This window comes from Cotesia glomerata, linkage group LG6, assembly GCF_020080835.1.
Source record: "Cotesia glomerata isolate CgM1 linkage group LG6, MPM_Cglom_v2.3, whole genome shotgun sequence".
Classification (NCBI taxonomy): Eukaryota; Metazoa; Arthropoda; class Insecta; order Hymenoptera; family Braconidae; genus Cotesia; species Cotesia glomerata.
In genome coordinates this window covers 25,830,601-25,850,169 of record NC_058163.1, presented here as the reverse complement: position 1 = coordinate 25,850,169, position 19,569 = coordinate 25,830,601, and the positions used below count along the sequence as shown (strand labels likewise).

The 19,569-nt window shown below is 27.6% G+C and overlaps 1 protein-coding gene across 6 annotated transcripts in view; it reads right to left on the bottom strand.

Moving 5' to 3' along the window:
* Positions 1-2,960: 2,960 nt before the first annotated feature.
* Positions 2,961-19,569, bottom strand: part of LOC123267007 (protein glass) — a 58,764-nt gene continuing 42,155 nt past the window's right edge. The window contains exons 1-2 of one of the 6 annotated variants that reach the window (XM_044731473.1): positions 7,097-7,156; positions 2,961-4,809 (exon numbers count right to left, since the gene is read on the bottom strand). In XM_044731473.1, the coding sequence (XP_044587408.1) occupies positions 3,148-4,809; positions 7,097-7,141 (1,707 nt within the window). In that variant the 5' untranslated portion in view covers positions 7,142-7,156 and the 3' untranslated portion in view covers positions 2,961-3,147. Of the gene's footprint in view, positions 4,810-7,096; positions 7,157-19,569 lie in introns of those variants that run through there. The other 5 variants (XR_006509936.1, XR_006509937.1, XR_006509938.1 and 2 more) reach the window with 5 other exon arrangements.

Below are 19,569 nucleotides of genomic sequence, written 5' to 3'. Positions count from 1 at the left end.
GGAATTGGAAACAAAGGGAATCGTTTGGGATAACAAAATAAATAATAGAAGCATAAACATGATTAACTTAACAACGTAACTGGTTAATTAATTAATTAATTAATTAATTAATTAATTAATTAATAGTTAATAGTTTTGTAGTCATAATTAATAATCGAACAATTATTATTAATCATTAATCGATGATCTTAAAAGTAGTTAATTTTCTCAGTTTCATTTAATATAAATATTTATATCTATGTATATTTATATATTTATACATGTAATTATAATTATAATTACAATTATAAATAAATCTCATGCATTACTTGGCACTTGCAAAAAATGTCACATGCATTGTTACAACCTTGACGTATTTTCAAAATTATCACTCGCTAGTTTTTAAAAAACTCTTTTCTATTCTCGTTTTAAACACGATGTTTTTTTTTTTTAAATTATTAATTAACTACAGGCAAGTTAAATGGCAAAGCGTCTTTAACGAATTATTCAACAACTCGTTTTTATATTTTTTTTTTCAATAATTATAATAATAATAATAATAATAATAATTAATATAATATTAAAGATAGTTGTAGTGAAAGTTTTAAACAAACTTATCATTTATTTTTATTATAAATTAATTAACTTATGTATCAGCTGTCTTAAGTATAAACAATTTATATTTATGATTAAGTGGTAGTTTGAAAAAATCGATATACAAAAATACATGTAAGTATATCATTATTATTATTTATTAACTGGAGGACTTAAGTAGACGTGATTAATAATATCACAAAAAAATTATTTTTTTTTTTTTCGATTTTTGAATCTTTTTCTCGATAAAAATATTGGACAGTTTTTTTTAGATTTTTTATTTTTTTTAACAATTTTTAACATTTTTTTTTTACATAAATTTTTTGTTCAGACGTTTGAAATTAACAAAAAATATTTTTATTAAATTAATTATCGATTTTAAAAAAAATTTTTTTTTAAATTATAAATAAAAAAATTATCAAATTTTACCCAAAAAAAATTTTTGAAATTAACGAAAAATATTTTTATTAAACCAATTATTGATTCTTCAATGATTTTTTTTATTATAGAATTATCAAATTTTACCCAAAAAAAATTTCCAATTTTGTTAAAAAATTTTTTTAAGAATTTTTGAAATTAACAAAAAATTTTTTCATTAAATCAATTATTGATTTTTCAATCATTTTTATGTTTATGAAATTATCAAATTTTACCCAAAAAAAATTTCCAATTTTGTTCAAAAATTTTTGAAATTAACAATAAATTTTTTTATTAAATCAATTATCGATTTTTCAATCGTTATTTTTTTTTTTATAAAATTACAAACAAAAAAATTATCAAATTTTACCCAAAAAAAATTTCCAATTTTATTAAAAAATTTTTTTAAGAATGTTTGAAATTAATAAAAAATTTTTTTATCAAATCAATTATTGATTTTTTAACAGTTATTTTTATTATAAAATTATCAAATTTTACCCAAAAAAATTTCCAATTTTGTTCAAAAATTTATTTAAGAGTATTTATCAATAAAAAAAAACCTTAAAACTAAATTGAGTTTTTTTTAGAATAAAAAAATATCGAATCTCACATAAACGCTTCATGAAATTAATTACCGAAGCCAACTAACAATTATCAACTATACAACATCAATCAACAAACTTAACATTAAAAATTATGGTCAAAATTGACAACATTTTTTCCACTTGGATCTGTTTTGTTCGTATCATAATATCACTAATTATTAATAATAATAATTATCAATTTGAATTCAACAAGAGGTGGTTAAAAATTCGTGGAAGATTTAGTAATTAATTTACAATTTATTGACCGGTATGTTTAAAATTTGGCACTTCTATATTATACCTCAAACCTCAAGTGACTCAGTCTCGACTTACGCAAGAAAAACTCCTCAAATTAATACAATAAAAATAAAACTCAAAATCTTAAGCAGTACCAAGTACAGTTATGTTAAATAATAAATATAAATAATTGTCCATCCATATTAATAAAGAAAATAAAGATAGAGAGCACATCGACAGAGTACATAAATCGTTACGGAATGAACATTGAGTTCGGTAAGATTATTTTTTAAATAATAGTTGATTAACAAACAAAAAATTATAATAATAGTAATAGTAATAATAATTAAGTAAATTATTTATGAAAGAGGAGATTGTACGGATAATACTGTTCGGCCGCCTGCCTGCCGAGGACGAACACAGGAAAGGCAGTCTTCAGGATAGGGTTAATATCTATTATTTTATTTATTTATTTATATTATAGATTTATATATATATTTTTTTTTATATATTTATATTTATATTTATGTAAATTTAAGAGTAAGACATTAGTTAACACATTAAATCTATCCCTTGTAAAAATGGGATTAATAATCACCGATAAGTGACAGTGAGAATTTTTAATTATTAAATGTAAGAGTTGTGGGACGGAAGGTTTTGCATTTTTTTTTTTATTAAAAAAATTTGAAAAAATTCAGTATTCTTTTATTTTTTTAAATTAAAAAATAAAAAGAACTTAAAAAATTTTTTTATTTTTATTTTTTTGTAAAATTGAAATTTAAAAATTTACAAAAATAAAAATAAAATTATTGTGTGAATTTTAAAAATTTTACGAAATTTTTATTTTTAAAATAAAAAATAAAAAATTTTTTTTATTTTATTTATTTTCAAATTATATTTTTTGATTTATTTTCAATCTTATTTAAGATTAATTTGTTGTAATTCTAAGAATTTTCAAACAATTACAAAATTCTTATCAAAAAAAAAAAAAATTACCAATTGAAATTTCTTCAAACATTTTTTTAATAAAAATTTTCCTCTCTTATTTTACCAATTTCAATTTTATTTAAATTTATTTTCAAATTTTATTTTTAAATTGATTTTCAATTTTATTTAATTTTAATTTGTTATAATTTTAAGAATTTTCAAACAATTAAAGAACTCTCATCAAAAAAAAAAAAAATTACCAATTGAAATTTGTTAACCATTTTTTTCCAAAAATTTCCTCTCTAATTCCAACCTTCCGTCCCCCAAAAAAATAAATACAAAAAAAAAACAAAAAACCTCAACAAACTACCCCCCCGTCACTTATCTCAAAAGCCCTCCAAAATCCTAGTCACTCTGTCTTAACCCCAGAAAGCGCACTAATAGCCGTGAACCCGGAACTATCATTCTCCTGGCCAGTCTCGCACTTGTTATTGGTATTCTGCCCATCAACATACCTCGCATGAGTCCTGAGATGCCTTGTGATCATGTCCCTCCTACAAGCCGCATAAACACACTGAGGACACTTATAAGGCTTCTCCCCGGTATGAGTTCTCTGATGAGTGCTAAGATGATCAGACCTGCTGAACACCTGCCCACAGACCCTGCACGTGTAAGGCTTGACACCCGTATGCAACCTCATGTGTCTTGTAAGCATATCAGACCTCGCGAAACTTCTGTTGCAGACATCGCAGGAGTAGGCCTTGGCAGTGGCGTCTTTGGCGCCTTGTCTTTTGTGCCTAGAAGCCATATGCTTGGCCAATCTATCATGGAGGCTGAACATCTGCCCGCAGGCCGGACAAACATAAGCCAGATCAGTTCCAGGAGGCATTTCCTCCACGACAGGCGACACCTCAATATTAAACCTGAACGCGACGCTTTCCTTAGTCGTAGGACTGGCAACGTCTCCGCGAATTACCGGGAAGGTTAAGGCGCCCCTGGAGCCCACACTGGAGGGGAGAAGCTGCAGGCCTCCTGGTCGTCCGACGATTTCAGTCGTTGCAGAATTGCAGTTCTTCATCGACAAGTCTAAAGGGAATTCCTGGAAGGAATTCGAATTGGGATTAGATTGGTTGGATTTAGCGTCGCTTTCCAAGGCGCCATTTTGTCGGGAGGTTGGCCAGAGCAAAAGAGGCTTTTGGTCGATCCAGCCACCAGGTACTTCGTCCTTGCGTTCGCTTGTGGCGTCAATTGGCAGGTACTTTGTGTGCAGGTAATGCTCGAAGGTGTACGACGAAGGAGTTACAGGTGTTAGGGGCGTAATATTCGTTGGGGTGCTCGATACAGGAGTTAGGGGCGTCAGGGGCGCTTGGGGAGACGTCGGGGAAGGAAGAACAATGTTGGGGGAGGTGCAACTTAAGCACGCGCACCCGCGATAGCTCGCTGAAGTCAAATGGGGAGCACGGAAGGAGTATTGTTGATGATTATGCTGATGGTTGTGGTGATGGTTGTGATGGTTGGGGTGGTTCGGGTGGTTCGGGAGGTTCGGGAGGTGTCGTGGGGGGTGAAGGCCCCCACCAATGGCAGGCGAGGGGGAGGACTCTTCGTCGGAGGGCGTGTGCAGGGGCGACTCCAGGGGCTCGACCTTCAGGCGCTTGTCGGTCAGGGACAGGTTGTTCTCCGTGGAGGCCCGGGAGGAAGATCTGGGGGAGCTGAACACATCGTCCTGGTCCTGGTCCTGGTCTTGGTCTGGGTCCTGGTCCTCCAGGGAGGTAGACTCCAGGTGCAGGGGGTGGTTGTTGTTCTCGGACTCCTCGATGGAGCCCTTGTGCGCCTGCAAAGCGTCAAGGACCTGTGTTAGGCACTTGCGCTTGCGGAACCGGTGGTTCCGGTTCGCGGTTGCTGATAGGGTGTTGTTGTTGGTGCAGGCCGGCGGCGGTTTCGCCGGGCCTGGGGGAGTGTCCTCCACCACGCTCTCCGCCATCGTCATCGATGATGCGCGGCACCCGCCGCCTGGGCCCCCTATGCCGCCTATTACACCCTCGGCTACCACCGTACTGCCTCCGAGGTGGGTCTGTAACAGAAATTGTGAGGTTGTTAGGCTGGTTGGGTTTTTTTTTTAGTTGGGGGGCAACTTAATTGTAATAGAGATATTTTTGGGGTTGCTTTGAACTTAGAAATAAAGATAGGAAAATTTTGAAGGAAAAAGTCGGAGTTATAAAATTGAGATTAAATTTATGTGGACAATTTGTAATTTTGGTCGGATATATTATAAGCACGAAAATATAAGTAATTCTATATTATTTCTAATGATATTCATTTAAAATTTTGAAGAGTACATTGGGATTATTTGGTATTGATAAAATTGAAGTATCAAACAAAGTTTATGATTGATAATTATGCAAAATTATTAATGTTATTAATCAACTACACTGAAAAAAAAAAAAAAAAAATTCTTGACTAGAGTGTAAATTTTCTTAGCTCAAGAAAATACTAAGGAAGATTGAAAATTTCTTCTTGCTCTAAAATAACTTCAGTTTTTCTTAAAATTTTCTTGGCGCATACGCGCGCGCTTTAATTCTAACCATTAAGGAATCGGTAACCATTCTTTCGAGATTTTCGATACTAAACTAACTTCAGTACAATCATCAATTTTATATTATAGGATATTCAGATTGCTGTCTGAGTTCTACATATTTTGATAGAAAAATTTTTTAATTGTCAATAAATTTATTTATTTATCTAAAAACAATTTATTAATTTTTCAAGTACAAGAAATTATTCTTTAACTCTTATTTTGGAGAGAAAATTGCATTTATTAATATCGACGTTCTAATTAGCAAATTGTCTAACTCCATTTTTGAGAATTTTCTATTTGTATGAAAAAAATAATTAGTTCAAAATTTATTATCACTTTAAAAAACCATTCAATTTAATCAATATCTAATGGAGATATAATATTTAGGTTTGAATCATTCAAATAATTTATAATTGAGTTATTACTACGTCGAAATGTTAAAAAATCACCCTCTAAAAATTAAGGAGTTAGACAAATTGCTAATTAGACCGTCGATATGCCTCGCTAGCAATAGTACATATTTTGTAACTCATTATATATATTTTTTTTGCAATAATCAGTATAATAAGTTTACCAAAAAATTAAAAAACCTTGAATATTTTTTCAAGTTCAACTTTGACTTCACACTACGTAAGAAAAAAAATTATTTTTTTTTTTTCCAGTGAGAGTTTGTCAAAAAAAATCTTTTCAATAACAAATTTTTCGTAAAAAAAAAATCAATTATTTCAACCTTGTAATTTTTATATTTATTTACGAAAAATAATGGCGCCTTTTCTTAAATTACAAATTCAAATTCCCAACATCGGCTGAAGGTGATTAATTGCGGCGATTAAAGTGTTGACCAAGAATAAAATACACTGATATTTTGTATTTAAGAAATCATTTCTTAAACATCATTTTTTAGTATTTAAAAAATATTTCTTAGTATTTAAGAAATATTTCTTAAATACTAAGAAATATAAATACTAAGAAATATTTTTTAAATACAAAGAAATATTTCTTAAATACTAAGAAATATTTTTTAAATGCTAAGAAATGATGTTTAAGAAATGATTTCTTAAACACAAAGAAATCTTCTTAAATGCTAAGAAATCCTTCTATCAGTGTAGGAATACCTAAAACTCACAAATAATTTTAAAAGTACGAAAAATTGAGAACCAGAAGAGGATGTTGACTCTACACTGATAGAAGGATTTCTTAGCATTTAAGAAGATTTCTTTGTATTTAAGAAATCATTTCTTAAACATCATTTCTTAGGATTTAAAAAATATTTCTTAGTATTTAAGAAATATTTCTTTGTATTTAAGAAATATTTCTTAGTATTTATATTTCTTAATATTTAAGAAATATTTCTTAGTATTTATATTTCTTAATATTTAAGAAATATTTCTTTGTATTTAAGAAATATTTTATAAATATTAAAAAATGATGTTTAAGAAATGATTTCTTAAATACAAAGAAATCTTTTTAAATAGTAAGAAATCCTTCTATCAGTGTATATACCTTGAAATGTAACAAAACATAATAAATGGCTGTGTTGTATCTTTAATTTGCGTGAATATTCTGTTTATTAAATAAAAACAAGATTAAATATTAACCTCATTAAGTATCTGTCAACGAGACCCGTAAGCGGGTGTTAGCGCTAAAACTTAAAAAAAAAAAAGACTCGCGTTTCACGACGGTTAATTTATTGATCGTCCATCAGCATCGGTTTTATTTACATTTTAAAATTAAATTGGTAATTTCGAAAAAGGGGAATATTTAAAATAAACAGCAAACAAACCTGATATCGGATGCTGTAACACGCGCACTTCTTTTCAGTATTCATCTTTTTGTGGTGTCGCGACCACCGTGACAGCTTGTGCGACGGTTGGTAAAAACTTTTGAAAAAGTGACTCAACTCAACGACTTCTACAATGTACTTGTACTATACTGTACAGTATTGTGCTATACTTATGATATGTTTTCCTCTACATACAAAGAGAGAGAGAAAGAGAGAGAGAGAGAGCTACTCTTGAAGCTTTACTTTATAAGAAGAAAAGTTTGTTCGCACAAATACATAATACACATGAGAGTTAAGTTTGAAATAAGACTAGTTTGTTAAACTGCTAAACTGCTAAACACCGTGACTTATCGTCCCCAAGACGATTACCGATACATTTTACCACGAAATTATTCATCATTACAAGCTTAAATGGACTTGTGTCTATCAATGTCCGACATCTGTGATCAAACTGTCTCGAAAAATCGATAAAACATCACTTGATTCCGTCTAACATTTTCTCTTTTATTGCAAAAAAATTTCTATTGACTTTCAAATCCAAATTCTGGCTAAACGATCAGAGATATGGTGATTGATAAGGATCTTCTTTGCAGAGAATTGACTTTTATACAAAAAAGGTTGTTTTTTTTTGTATTTTCAATCCTTAACTCAAAATTTGAAGTTTAAAGTTTAGAAATATCATTTTTATTTTTATTTATATCTCTAAATATTTTTGATAATAATTTTTGCTTGTTTTCTGGCAGTAAAATGAAAGATACAAAAAAGTTTCTCATGATTTTTTTTTGTATCTTTAATTTTTAACCCAGAATTTTAATTTTAAAGTCTAAAAAATTATATTTTTATTTAAAAGCATTCTAAAAAGTATTTTCTTATGAAATTTTATTTATTTTACTGCTTAAAGAAAAAAATTTATAAGAATCTTTTTTATAAAAAATAAAATTTTCCACAAAAAAAGTTTTCTTGTTCTTTATTTGTATTTTCAATCCTTGACTCTAAATTTTAAATTTTAAGTTTAGAAATGCTATTTTTATTTTAATTTATGTCCCTGAATATTTTTAATAGGAAATTTTGCTTGTTTTTTTGTAGTAAAATAAGAGATACAAAATCTTTTTTGCAGAGAATTTAATTTCCTACAAAAAAGTCTTATATTTTTTTTGTATCTTTAATTTTAATTTTAAAGTTTAAAAAATTATATTTTTATTTAAAAGTATTCTAAAAAGTATTTTCTTGTGAAGTTTTATTTATTTTACTGCTTAAGGATAAAAAATACAAAAAAATTAATAGAAAATAAAATTTCCCACAAAAAAAGGTCTTTGTAAATTTTTTATTTTCAATCTACAGCCTAAAATTTAAAGTTTAAAATTTTATAAATTATATTTTTAATAAAAAAAATTTTCTTGAAAAGTTTTGCTTGCTGTCTGAAGGACGAGAGATACGAAAAAATTGATAAGGAGTTATTTCACAAAGAATTCAATGTCCTACCTAATGACACTGTATAAATTCGTATTTGGAAAATATTATAGCCACAATTAAGTTTTAAAAGTTTGATCATAAAATCGGCAGTATTGTTTAATTTATCAGATAAAATATTAAGACTCGGATTAATAAATGACTCTTTCATGGGATGGAGGATTAAGCATGTCTGAATAATCGATTAGTCCCCTTTAATCGATGTTAATTTATAACACTATCACGGTCGCTGTAGCCAATTAGTCGGCGCGTTCAACTTCATTTTTAACGAGATATCATCCAATGTCTTTAACTTATTCGCTGTTGTGGTTGCTCCTGCTCCGGTCATCTCGCTCGTTTAATTTAAGAGCCTCTCTCAATGATAACCCTCTACTCGTAAAAGAAAGACCAGGCATAAAACTATGTATTAAAAGAGCTGCCGACTCGTAAATGAAGTGTAAAAATTTAATAATGTTCAGATGGTTAAGTGTTTTCTAGTGTGTGGGCGGTTGTTGAATTCTTGCATTTATAATCTCTCGAATTTTAATTATTTGCTTTCGGTTTTATATTCTGTTGATTGTTCCTCTTTTTTTTTAAGTAGTTACCACACACGTCAATTTTAAAAAAAATTTTTAAACGATCAATATTGCTTCAAAATCAAGAAAAATTTATTTTATAATTATAATGAAATTTTCTAAATTATAAAATTAAAAAAAAAATTTTATTTTAGTTTGAAAAAAAGCAGGATTAATTTCTTCGCGAGGCACCTGTTCACCTGCAACCCTGCAGGCCTTGGATCTGCGACTATATTGCACATGTACGTCGCTCAACGGTCGTGACCGTGGTGTCGTGGTGTCGTCTTCAATGTGCTCGATCTCAACTCACACTCACACTACATTCACATTCACTCATGTGATATCAGTCTCATATTATCCACAGGAGAGTTCGTCCTGTCTGTGTCCAGGCGAGCGTAAGAGAGACGAACTGATAAAACAGGTTGAGTTGCCTCGAAAAATTACGGACGTATTATATACACCAAGGCGTGGGTGCACGTAAGGTATTTTTTTGTAATTTTATTTTACCACACTTTTTTATTATGTCATTTATTTTTAATTGTAATTTATAGTTTAAGTTTTGAGAAATAGTTCACAAACATTTTAATGTTATTATTAATATATCAAAATTTTAAAATATAAATAATTAATAACTAGCAAACTTGCAGTCACTATGACTTTTGTTAAATTGCACTGTACTTTCTTAAATATTGACGTTTTTAAAGATATAAGCTCATCCCGATGTTACACTCATCAAGAGCTTTCATTTGAGTACCCACATGCATTTTTGATATATTTTTCATATATACATATAGATGATATATATAAATATATGAAAAATTGATGTGGGTACTCAAATGAAAGGTCTTGATGAGTGTAACATCGAGATGAGCTTATATCTTTAAAAATGGCAATAGTTGACAAGATACTATGTCATTTCTTAATTATTGATATTTTTAAAAATATAAGCTCATCCCGATGTTACACTCATCAAGAGCTTTCATTTGAGTACTCACATGCATTTTTGATATATTTTTCATATATACATATATATGATATATATAAATATATAAAATATATGAAAAATTGATGTGGGTATTCAAATGAAAGGTTTCGATGAGTGTAACATCGGGATGAGCTTATATCTTTAAAAATGTCAATAGTTCACGAGATACAAGGTCATTTCTTAATTATGTATCTAGAGATCGAAAATTTTCGAATGCAGCCTAAATACGTGTCATAATAAATTGACTATTGATAAGAATGATATGAAATCTTGAAAAGGCACAAATTCAAATCAAGACCTTTGCAATGACTCTAAATTTTACTAAAAAAAAACCGATTTTTCCATATAACTATCCTGGACACAACATTTTTCTTATTAGAAAAAATAAAAAAAGCTATCAGTCAATTAATTTTTTAATAAGATAAGAATTTAAAATTATAATCACCGTAATTGTAAATACTGATTTGATTGAGAAATATCGAATTTGCTTGAAAATACTTTTAATTTTATTGAAAATTAATTAACGCATTTTGGTTGGTTATTAATAAATCGTAATTAAGATAGAGATAAGAAATGAATTTTGATTGGAAATAAAATAATTACTGTAAGAGTAAAGACTAAATAAAAAAAAATGTTGCAACTCTTGACTTGTTCACTATTATCGTCCTCTCTCTCTCTCTTGCTCCATTCCGCTTTACTTTTATTTGATACACATATGGTATATGTGCATTATCTGTATATGTGTGTATGTGTGTGTAGTATATGTATGTGTTTATATTGCATCTTGCATCTCTTATCCTCAGAATCCGCCGGGGGCAAACGCGCGGGCGAGTTCCGAGTTTGCTACCAAAAAAACCAGCCGGGCTACCGAACAAGTATAAAAGTAACAAGCCATCCCTTTCTTTGCCGTCAGTCTTCACCTTTAAGGTATTAAACACAAGCTCTTAGGTTTAACTCAAGTATTTCATTTGATCAAAGAATTTTTTAATTAATAGAACATTGCCGTAGGATTAATTACAGTGAAATAATTGTAAAGAAATCGAATAAAAAATTTTTTTTAACGCTTATATAATCGTAAATGGTTTTATTTTGATAAAATAAAAATTTTGAGTAAAGTATCAGATAGAGAAAAATTGATAAGAACCTTTTTTATAGAAAATCAAATTCTCTAAAAAAATTTTATTCTTATTTTTTTATATCTTCAATTTTTAACCCAGAATTTAAAGTTTAAAATTTTTTAAAAGCGATAATTTTATGTGAATACATTTTTAAAAATAATTTCTTATTGTTTTATTTAATTTTTGGCTGAAAGATGTCAAATATATAAAAATTTATAAGGATTTTTTTTTTGCAAAAGATTAAATTTCCTACAAAAAATGTTTCTTATCTCCAATATTTAACGCAAAATTTTAAAATATCAAAATAATTTCTTCTTATTTTTGTTAAATTCACAACTAAAATTTCAAATGAAACTAAATAACAGTAATAATTTTTCAAACAATTAAAAGTATGTAAATAAATACATAAAACAGAACCCCATTAATAGATCAGCAAGAATAACTAAACACCCTCCTGTCATCGAGGCCTTACACTCCCCTTCTATTCGCTCAACTTGACAATCGATAAGAAAATTTTCTTACGTCTTAAATTAACCAGGCAATAAAAATAATAATAAATCTGGTGAGTGGCGCGATGACACGAAAATTGATGTGTATTTTCCAGCAACTCGAATCACTTGTGCACTCATATAATACCCTCTTTACCACACTCTCAAATCTCCTCTCTTTCTTTCTTTTACTCAAGCAGTTTAGTTGGTTGCTCAGTCACTCACAGCTACTCGCGTCTCGTTAACGTTGTGAGCAACTGCTTCCAGGTAATTTCACCCGGAATTCACTCATTCTCGCTTTACTTGCTCTCTTTTTATCTTTATTTCTCTTCTCTCATTCACTTACGGGCGATATAAATTTTACTCCACTTCCAGCTTCAACTTCAAAACATACGTGACCTCTTTACTTAATTATTTGAATTTTTATTAGAAGCTTGGGAAATAAAAATGATTTAATGGCTCCAATAAAATAATTATTTAATATTAAGTGCTTTTTTATTATATTTTATTATATAGCCGGAAATTTTATTTTTAAATACTATTATAGTCTCTGCATAGGAAGAAACATGAAGACCGCAGTGCAGCAACTGCAGCCTCGGAGGAATAGATAATGCAGAGGGCTCAGCTCATGTATTCATATATTCATATTATGTAGGCAGTGTCATACGCTAAGTGTCTTCACCTTACAGTTGGAAATAAAATAAAGCGCGGTGGTACTTATGGTTCTGAGTGCATGTCAAAATATTTGCTCGACTAAAAAAAAACTTGTTGATTTTAGAATATTTTTGATTAAAAAAAAATTACTTTAAAAAAAAACTTAATAAAAAAATATTTTTTAAGAATTTTTTTAAGAATTTCGTGAACTATTGACATTTTTAAAGATATAAGCTCATTCCGATGTTACACTCATCAAGACCTTTCATTTGAGTACCCACATCAATTTTTCATATATTTTATATTTTATATATATGTATATATGAAAAATATATCAAAAATGCATATGGGTACTCAAATGAAAGCTCTAGATGAGTGTAACATCGGAATGAGCTTATATTTTTAAAAATGTCAATATTTAAGAACTGACATTGCTGTCTTGTGAACTATTGACCTTTTTAAAGATATAAGCTCATTCCGATGTTACAATCACCAAGAGCTTTCATTTGAGTACCCACATCAATTTTTCATATATTTTATATATTTATATATATTATATATATATGAATATATGAAAAATGCATGTGGGTACTCAAATGAAAGCTCTTGATGAGTATAACATTGGGATGAGCTTATATCTTCAAAAACATCAATAGTTAAAAAAGTACAGTGCAATTTAATAAAAGTCATTATTTAATAAAGCAAAATTTTATTTATTTATAATTCACTGCAAAGTGGCTAGTAATTTTTTAAAAGTATAGTTATGGAAAAAAACTCTTCAAAAATAAGAAATATTTTTTTGAGTCACCTATTTTGTTTTTAAATAGATTTTCATTTTAACAAAATAAATTTTTAATGTAAATTTATAAAAAGAAGCCATAAACAATGATACAATCTCAAACACTTGTCTAGTACAAAGAAAGAGTGAAATGATAATATAATATTTCTCACGATTAAGACCGAAGTCGAGTGTGAGATGAACAAGTAACTCGAGTAGAATAAAACAGTTTAACCAGCCAAGACACTTATACAGTACACAAAGATATGTAAAATATAATACATAATACGAGCAAGGATGTGTGTAATATGGATGATGGACTTTGATAACAACCACAAGACTAGTCGGGCTTCACCTCAGTGCGGACCAGACGACTCAACCTGTTGAGATTGTCCTCAGGATATAATACAACCTGATACATAAAATAAAATGAGAAAGTATCTCACACCCACGCTTTAATAAACATAAATATGCAAATCCCGCGAATATTTCATCCACGCAATATTGTTAAAAAATAAGGAAAGAGTTTAGAGTTTAAGTAGTAAACATGCTAATGTTGACCATTAATGCATTAATGACATTTAAAAATTTATTTTTTTTCGAGGATTTAATATCAGTAAAGTTGATTTTTTATCTTTTTAATTAATTAATTTTTTTAGGCATAAAGTCAAATAATAATAATAATAATCAAAAATAATAATAATAAATTTGTATTATATTTTTTTATAGATCACAAAATTTCTTTCGAATAAAAATTAATTTTTTTTAATTAATTAATTAATTTTTTTAAAATGAAATAATTTACTTAAAATTAACTAATTAATTAATTATTTTTAAATTAATTAATTTATTTTTGCAAAATTAATTAATTAGTTAATTTTTTCAAAATTAATTGATTTATTTATTTATTTAAAATTAATTAATTAATTAATTTTTTCAAAATTAATTAATTTTTTCAAAATTAATTAATTTTTTTTAAATTTGTACGTTTTACTTTTTAAATAATTAATTAGAAATAATTTTACTGAATAAAAAAAAAATGATAATAATAATTTTTTATTTTTGTGCAACAAAAATTTAATTTTGGCAGGATGATTTTTTTTTGACAATAATAAATATTATTATGCTCACTTAAATTAATAGTAAGTAATTAATTCCAATGTTAGTGCGAGTCCCCCGCTTGATGATCTAGTCTAGTATAAAAAAATATGAGTGTAAATATGTATTGCCGTTGATTCGTTTTACTAACATGCGCGTGTCGAAGGAGGCGTAACGCGTGCGCGTTTATTAATAACGAGCGTCTCGTAATTGCGATACGGTGTTAAACACGCGGGGGAAACGACATTATACCGGTGGGTGTAGCTTACACGGCACGCGACGATACGTCCGGAAGAGTGCTATAAGTCATGAAACCTAACAGAAAAGACGTTTCAGACAGATAACTCCTCAATTTACTTACTCAAAATTCTTTCATTGTATTTTTATTCATTTTTAGCTATTAAGTTGCTCCATTTTTACCTCTCATATACTTATAATCGGAATAAATACATGCATTTTAATTCTCATTTGCAATTAAGTCCACTAAAAACCAATTTTCCGCGGTCTCTAATTTAAATTTCAAATTTAAGAATACCGAGAATTTCAGTGAATTATTACTTTTATATCGGTTGTTATAAAGTTGTAAAAAAAATGTTAATTTTCCAGTTAATTTAAGATTTAACGATCTGTATTTCCTTTCACTTATCAAAATTATGTAACTAAATTTCTCGTAATAATTTATTGAAATAAAAGTAAAAATTTTATTACATTATTTATATGAATTAAGACTCGGGGGCGGTTTAATTTACGCGCACTACCGGCCGGTTAAATTACCTCGGCTATTTACAGACTTAAATCTTTTTAAAAATCTCAGATATAATAATAATAATAATAATAATAATAATAATAATAATAATAACTTAAATTAAAAAAATTTTAAGCTGCATTCAAAAATGCTCTATCTCTGGATACATAATTAAGAAAAGACCCTGTATCTTGTGAACTATTGACCTTTTTAACGATATAAGCTCATCTCGTTGATACACTCATCGAGACCTTTCATTTGCGTACCCACATCAATTTTTCATATATTTATATATATTACATATACTATATATATATATATACATATATATATATATATATATATATATATATATATTACATATACTATATATATATATATATATATATATATATATATATATATATATATATATATATATATATATATATATGTATATATGAAAAATATATCAAAAATGCATGTGGGTACTCAAATGAAAGCTCTTGATGAGTGTAGCATTGGGATGAGCTTATATTTTTAAAAATATCAATAATTAAGAAATGACCTTGTATCTTGTGCACAGTTGACATTTTTAGAGATATAAGCTCATTCTGATGTTACACTCATCAAGACCTTTCATTTGAGTACCCACATCAATTTTTCATATATTTATATATATGACAAATATTATATATATGTATATATGAAAAATATATCAAAAATGCATGTGGGTACTCAAATGAAAGCGCTTGATGAGTGTAACATCGAGATGAGCTTAAATCTTTAAAAACGTCAATATTTAAGAAAGTACAGTGCAATTTAACAAAATTCATTATTTAATAAAGCAAAATTTTATTTATTTATATTTCACAAGTCACGGCAGTCGCATAGTGACTGCAAGATTGCTAGTTATTATTATTATTATTTTCATTATTTTGAAAAAATAATAAAACTAATACGTATCATTTATTTCAATTCAAACCCAATAATAATAATAATTATATTACGTGAAGTACTTTGGTAAATAATATAAAGATATTTAGCTTCTGTATACATTTTACACAAAGTTCTAAAGCCTAGATCTTATACCGCAAGGTAATATGTACTATACGTAAGTTTAGTACGCGTACAATAAAATAAAAATAAAATATAAAAACGAGTAAAGAGTTTACGCAGTGGTAGACACTCGGGGCTCGTTTAATTCTTCCACGAATTAAAGAGAAATCATCGTGCGGCAAAAACGTTTGATCGTGGAATTTTTAAGACTTTGTATAATGGATGATAATGATAATAATAAGAATAGGTGATTGTTAATTGTTGATAAGTTATATAATACTCTGGCTCTATTATAATATAATAATATAAGAGGCGATGTGATTTTTGATTGCAGATATCCATGAATGTAATAAAAAATTTTTTTATTTTACGAGCGTATATTACTGTCAATGTTCTATTGAAAGTTATAGGCAATGTTTTATATATTGTTACCAGCAAGTTGAACTGGAGAATTGTGAATTGTAAAGATGACAGTAGGTAGAAAAGAGGAAAGATGTTATATGGCAATAACCGAGTGTACGATGGGATAAAGCAAGTTTTTATATCGCGACCGCCATCTGCCGAGCGATCATCATTACCGCAAAGAGTAATTCCCTTATGACTTTTATTTAAACTTTTTTATTTTTATTTATTTTTTTTCTAACACTTCTTAAAATATTTTTAAAAATTATTCATAATAATAATAATAATAATAATTTAAATAATTCATAATAATATGACTTTTATTTAAACTTTTTTATTTTTTTTTTTTAACACTTTTTAAAATATTTTTAAAAATTATTAATAATAAATAATAAATTTTTTTGAGGCAAAATTAAAAAAAAATTTTTTCTTTAATAAATTTATAAATAAAATCAATTAAAAATAATTTTTCATAAATAATAATAATAAATATGAATTAAAACAATCTCAAATAAATGTACTGATAAAATACGAATATAATTGAGCGGAAAAGAGTAATTTAAAATTAAAAAAAAAATCCAATAATTTTTCGAGGAATCGTTGGTTAAAAAAGAGAGTAAACTTGTAGACAGGTGCCACACGCTGTGCGCCCACCGTGGTTGTTAAAATGGTAATAATCTGATCTGCACAGAGCGCTCTTTTCACCGACCCTTTAGCGATAATTGTCGCATAAAGTCAGGATATTATTGCGTTATTGCAAGCCGCAGTGCGTCTATATGTATCCGGGAAAATTATTTCTTTTGACTGTTAACTAAGTTTCCATTATAATGTCGGCCTCACGCAATCTCCTTCTTATTACTTATAACTTATAACTTATAACATATGTAACTTCGAAAGACTGAATTAAAAAACGAATATTGAGTTTAAGACGTTAAATTACATTTTAATTGTCCGTTTATTTATTTTTAATTATTTTTTTCCCTATTAATTATGACATTAAATTTAGCAGTCACTTGACCATTTTTTAAAAATTGCATTTTTAATTTTTTAAAATTTCTGTCAATTTTTTTTCTTCATTTTTTTGCCATAATTTATTTGATACAAAAATTATTAAAATTGCTAAATATCTTCTAAATTATAATATCAAAAAATTAATTAATTATTATTTCAAAAATTTATTTTTAAAAAATTGCATTTTTTATTTTTTAAAATTTTTAAATGTCAATTTCTTTTTTTTTTATTGTTTTTGCCATAATTTATTTGTTAAAAAAATTATTAAAATTGGTAAATATTTTCTAAATTAGTTTTCATGATTAAAGTTAGCTGTCACTTAAGAATTTTTTAATTTTATTTAACAAAAAGATTTATTCTAAAAAATTATTTAAAAAAAATTGCATTTTTTATTTTTAAAAATTTTTAAATGTCAATTTTTTTTCTTATTTTTTTTTGCCATAATTTATGTGTTATAAAATTTTTAAAATTATTAAATATGTGCTACATTAATTTTCATCTATTAATTAGCCATATAATAAATTTTTTATTAAAAAAAAAAAAAAATTAAATATGAATTATGAGCCGCACTCTTAGATTTTCCAAGCTATTAATAATCATTAAAATTAATCTCTCAGTGGAGTGATTTTTGAAGTGTGAAAGGTGTTTAAGAGTCAGTTTTGGAGACAAGATAACTTTTGGAGACTTGTCGTTTGAGTAATGTAAAATAAAAAGTACTAGACAGAATAGACCGTCTAGTATATTATATAAAATGCAGGAAACACGGCATGGGTTCCTTTAGATCTGGTGACATCAAAGAGCCGCGTGAAATGAGTTTTAATCTTTTAATCGTACCCTCGGAACAGTTTTATTTCGACACTCTTAGGCTATTTTTTACCCAAATAATCACGTACTTTATTTTCTCTAATATACTGTATACCCGATGTACGGTTGCAGATAAGAAGAAACAAGATTGATGAAAATAAAATACAATCATAATAACAAGTTGGTTTTTTATTTGTGGGAAAGTTTAAAATACCTGGATTATACAGCGTGGTTTGGTTAAAAATAAGACCGTGCCGGTACGGTATACACAATGGTAGTAAACCACTTGATGTAATGATGACGGTAGGAAGACGGTTATGTGGGATGGACTGGACTTGACTGAAACATTCAAACCCACGATCGGGACCCAGAGACATCCTCGAGTTACTGATCGTAATTAACAGGCCACTGTTCAAGAGGACAGGTGAATATTCCGGGATTCTCAACTTTCTTCGACGTTTTTATTTGTTTTTATGTTTGCATGTTTTAGAACACTCACAAAAATAATTTTGTTAGATCAAATAAATAATAGTTTAAAAAAACTAAAAACACGCTTTTTATAGAAAACCAAACTAAAAAATAGAAAATAAATTTAAATTAAGAATAGTGTTAAAAATTTCAATAAATATAAATTAATAATAGTGTAAATAAAAAAAATGTATTTTATTTAAAAAAAAGCGTGAGGTGCATGGTGTCAATAGTTATAAATATTTTATTGACAGATATGAGTAGAGTGATTATCATTTTGATAATATCTTAAAAAGCACCCCACGCTTTTTTTAAAATAAAATACATTTTTTTTATTTACACTATTATTAATTTATATTTATTGAAATTTTTAACACTATTCTTAATTTAAATTTATTTTCTATTTTTTAGTTTGGTTTTCTATAAAAAGCGTGGTTTAGTTTTTTTAAACTATTATTTATTTTTTACTTTTTAGTTTGGTTTATTTATAAAAGCGTGATTTTTTAGTTTTTTTAAACTATTATTTGTTGATTATCAAAAATATTCAGGCGCGCAAATTACCCACGGAGAGTTACATACTGACATACTGACATACTGACATACAAGTGAAGCTAATAAAAAATAATTATTTATAAATATTATAAATACGGGGAATCAGAGTTCGATTTCGGAGAGCGAGCCTGAGAAACGGCTACCAGAACCAAGGAAGGCCGCAGGCGCGCAGATTACCCACGGAGAGTTACATACTGACACACTGACAAACTGACATACAAGTGAAGCTAATATAAAGCGTGTAATAAAAATGGGATTTAATTACAGAAACGTTTGTTGTAATAAATTAGTTCAATTATAGTAATAAA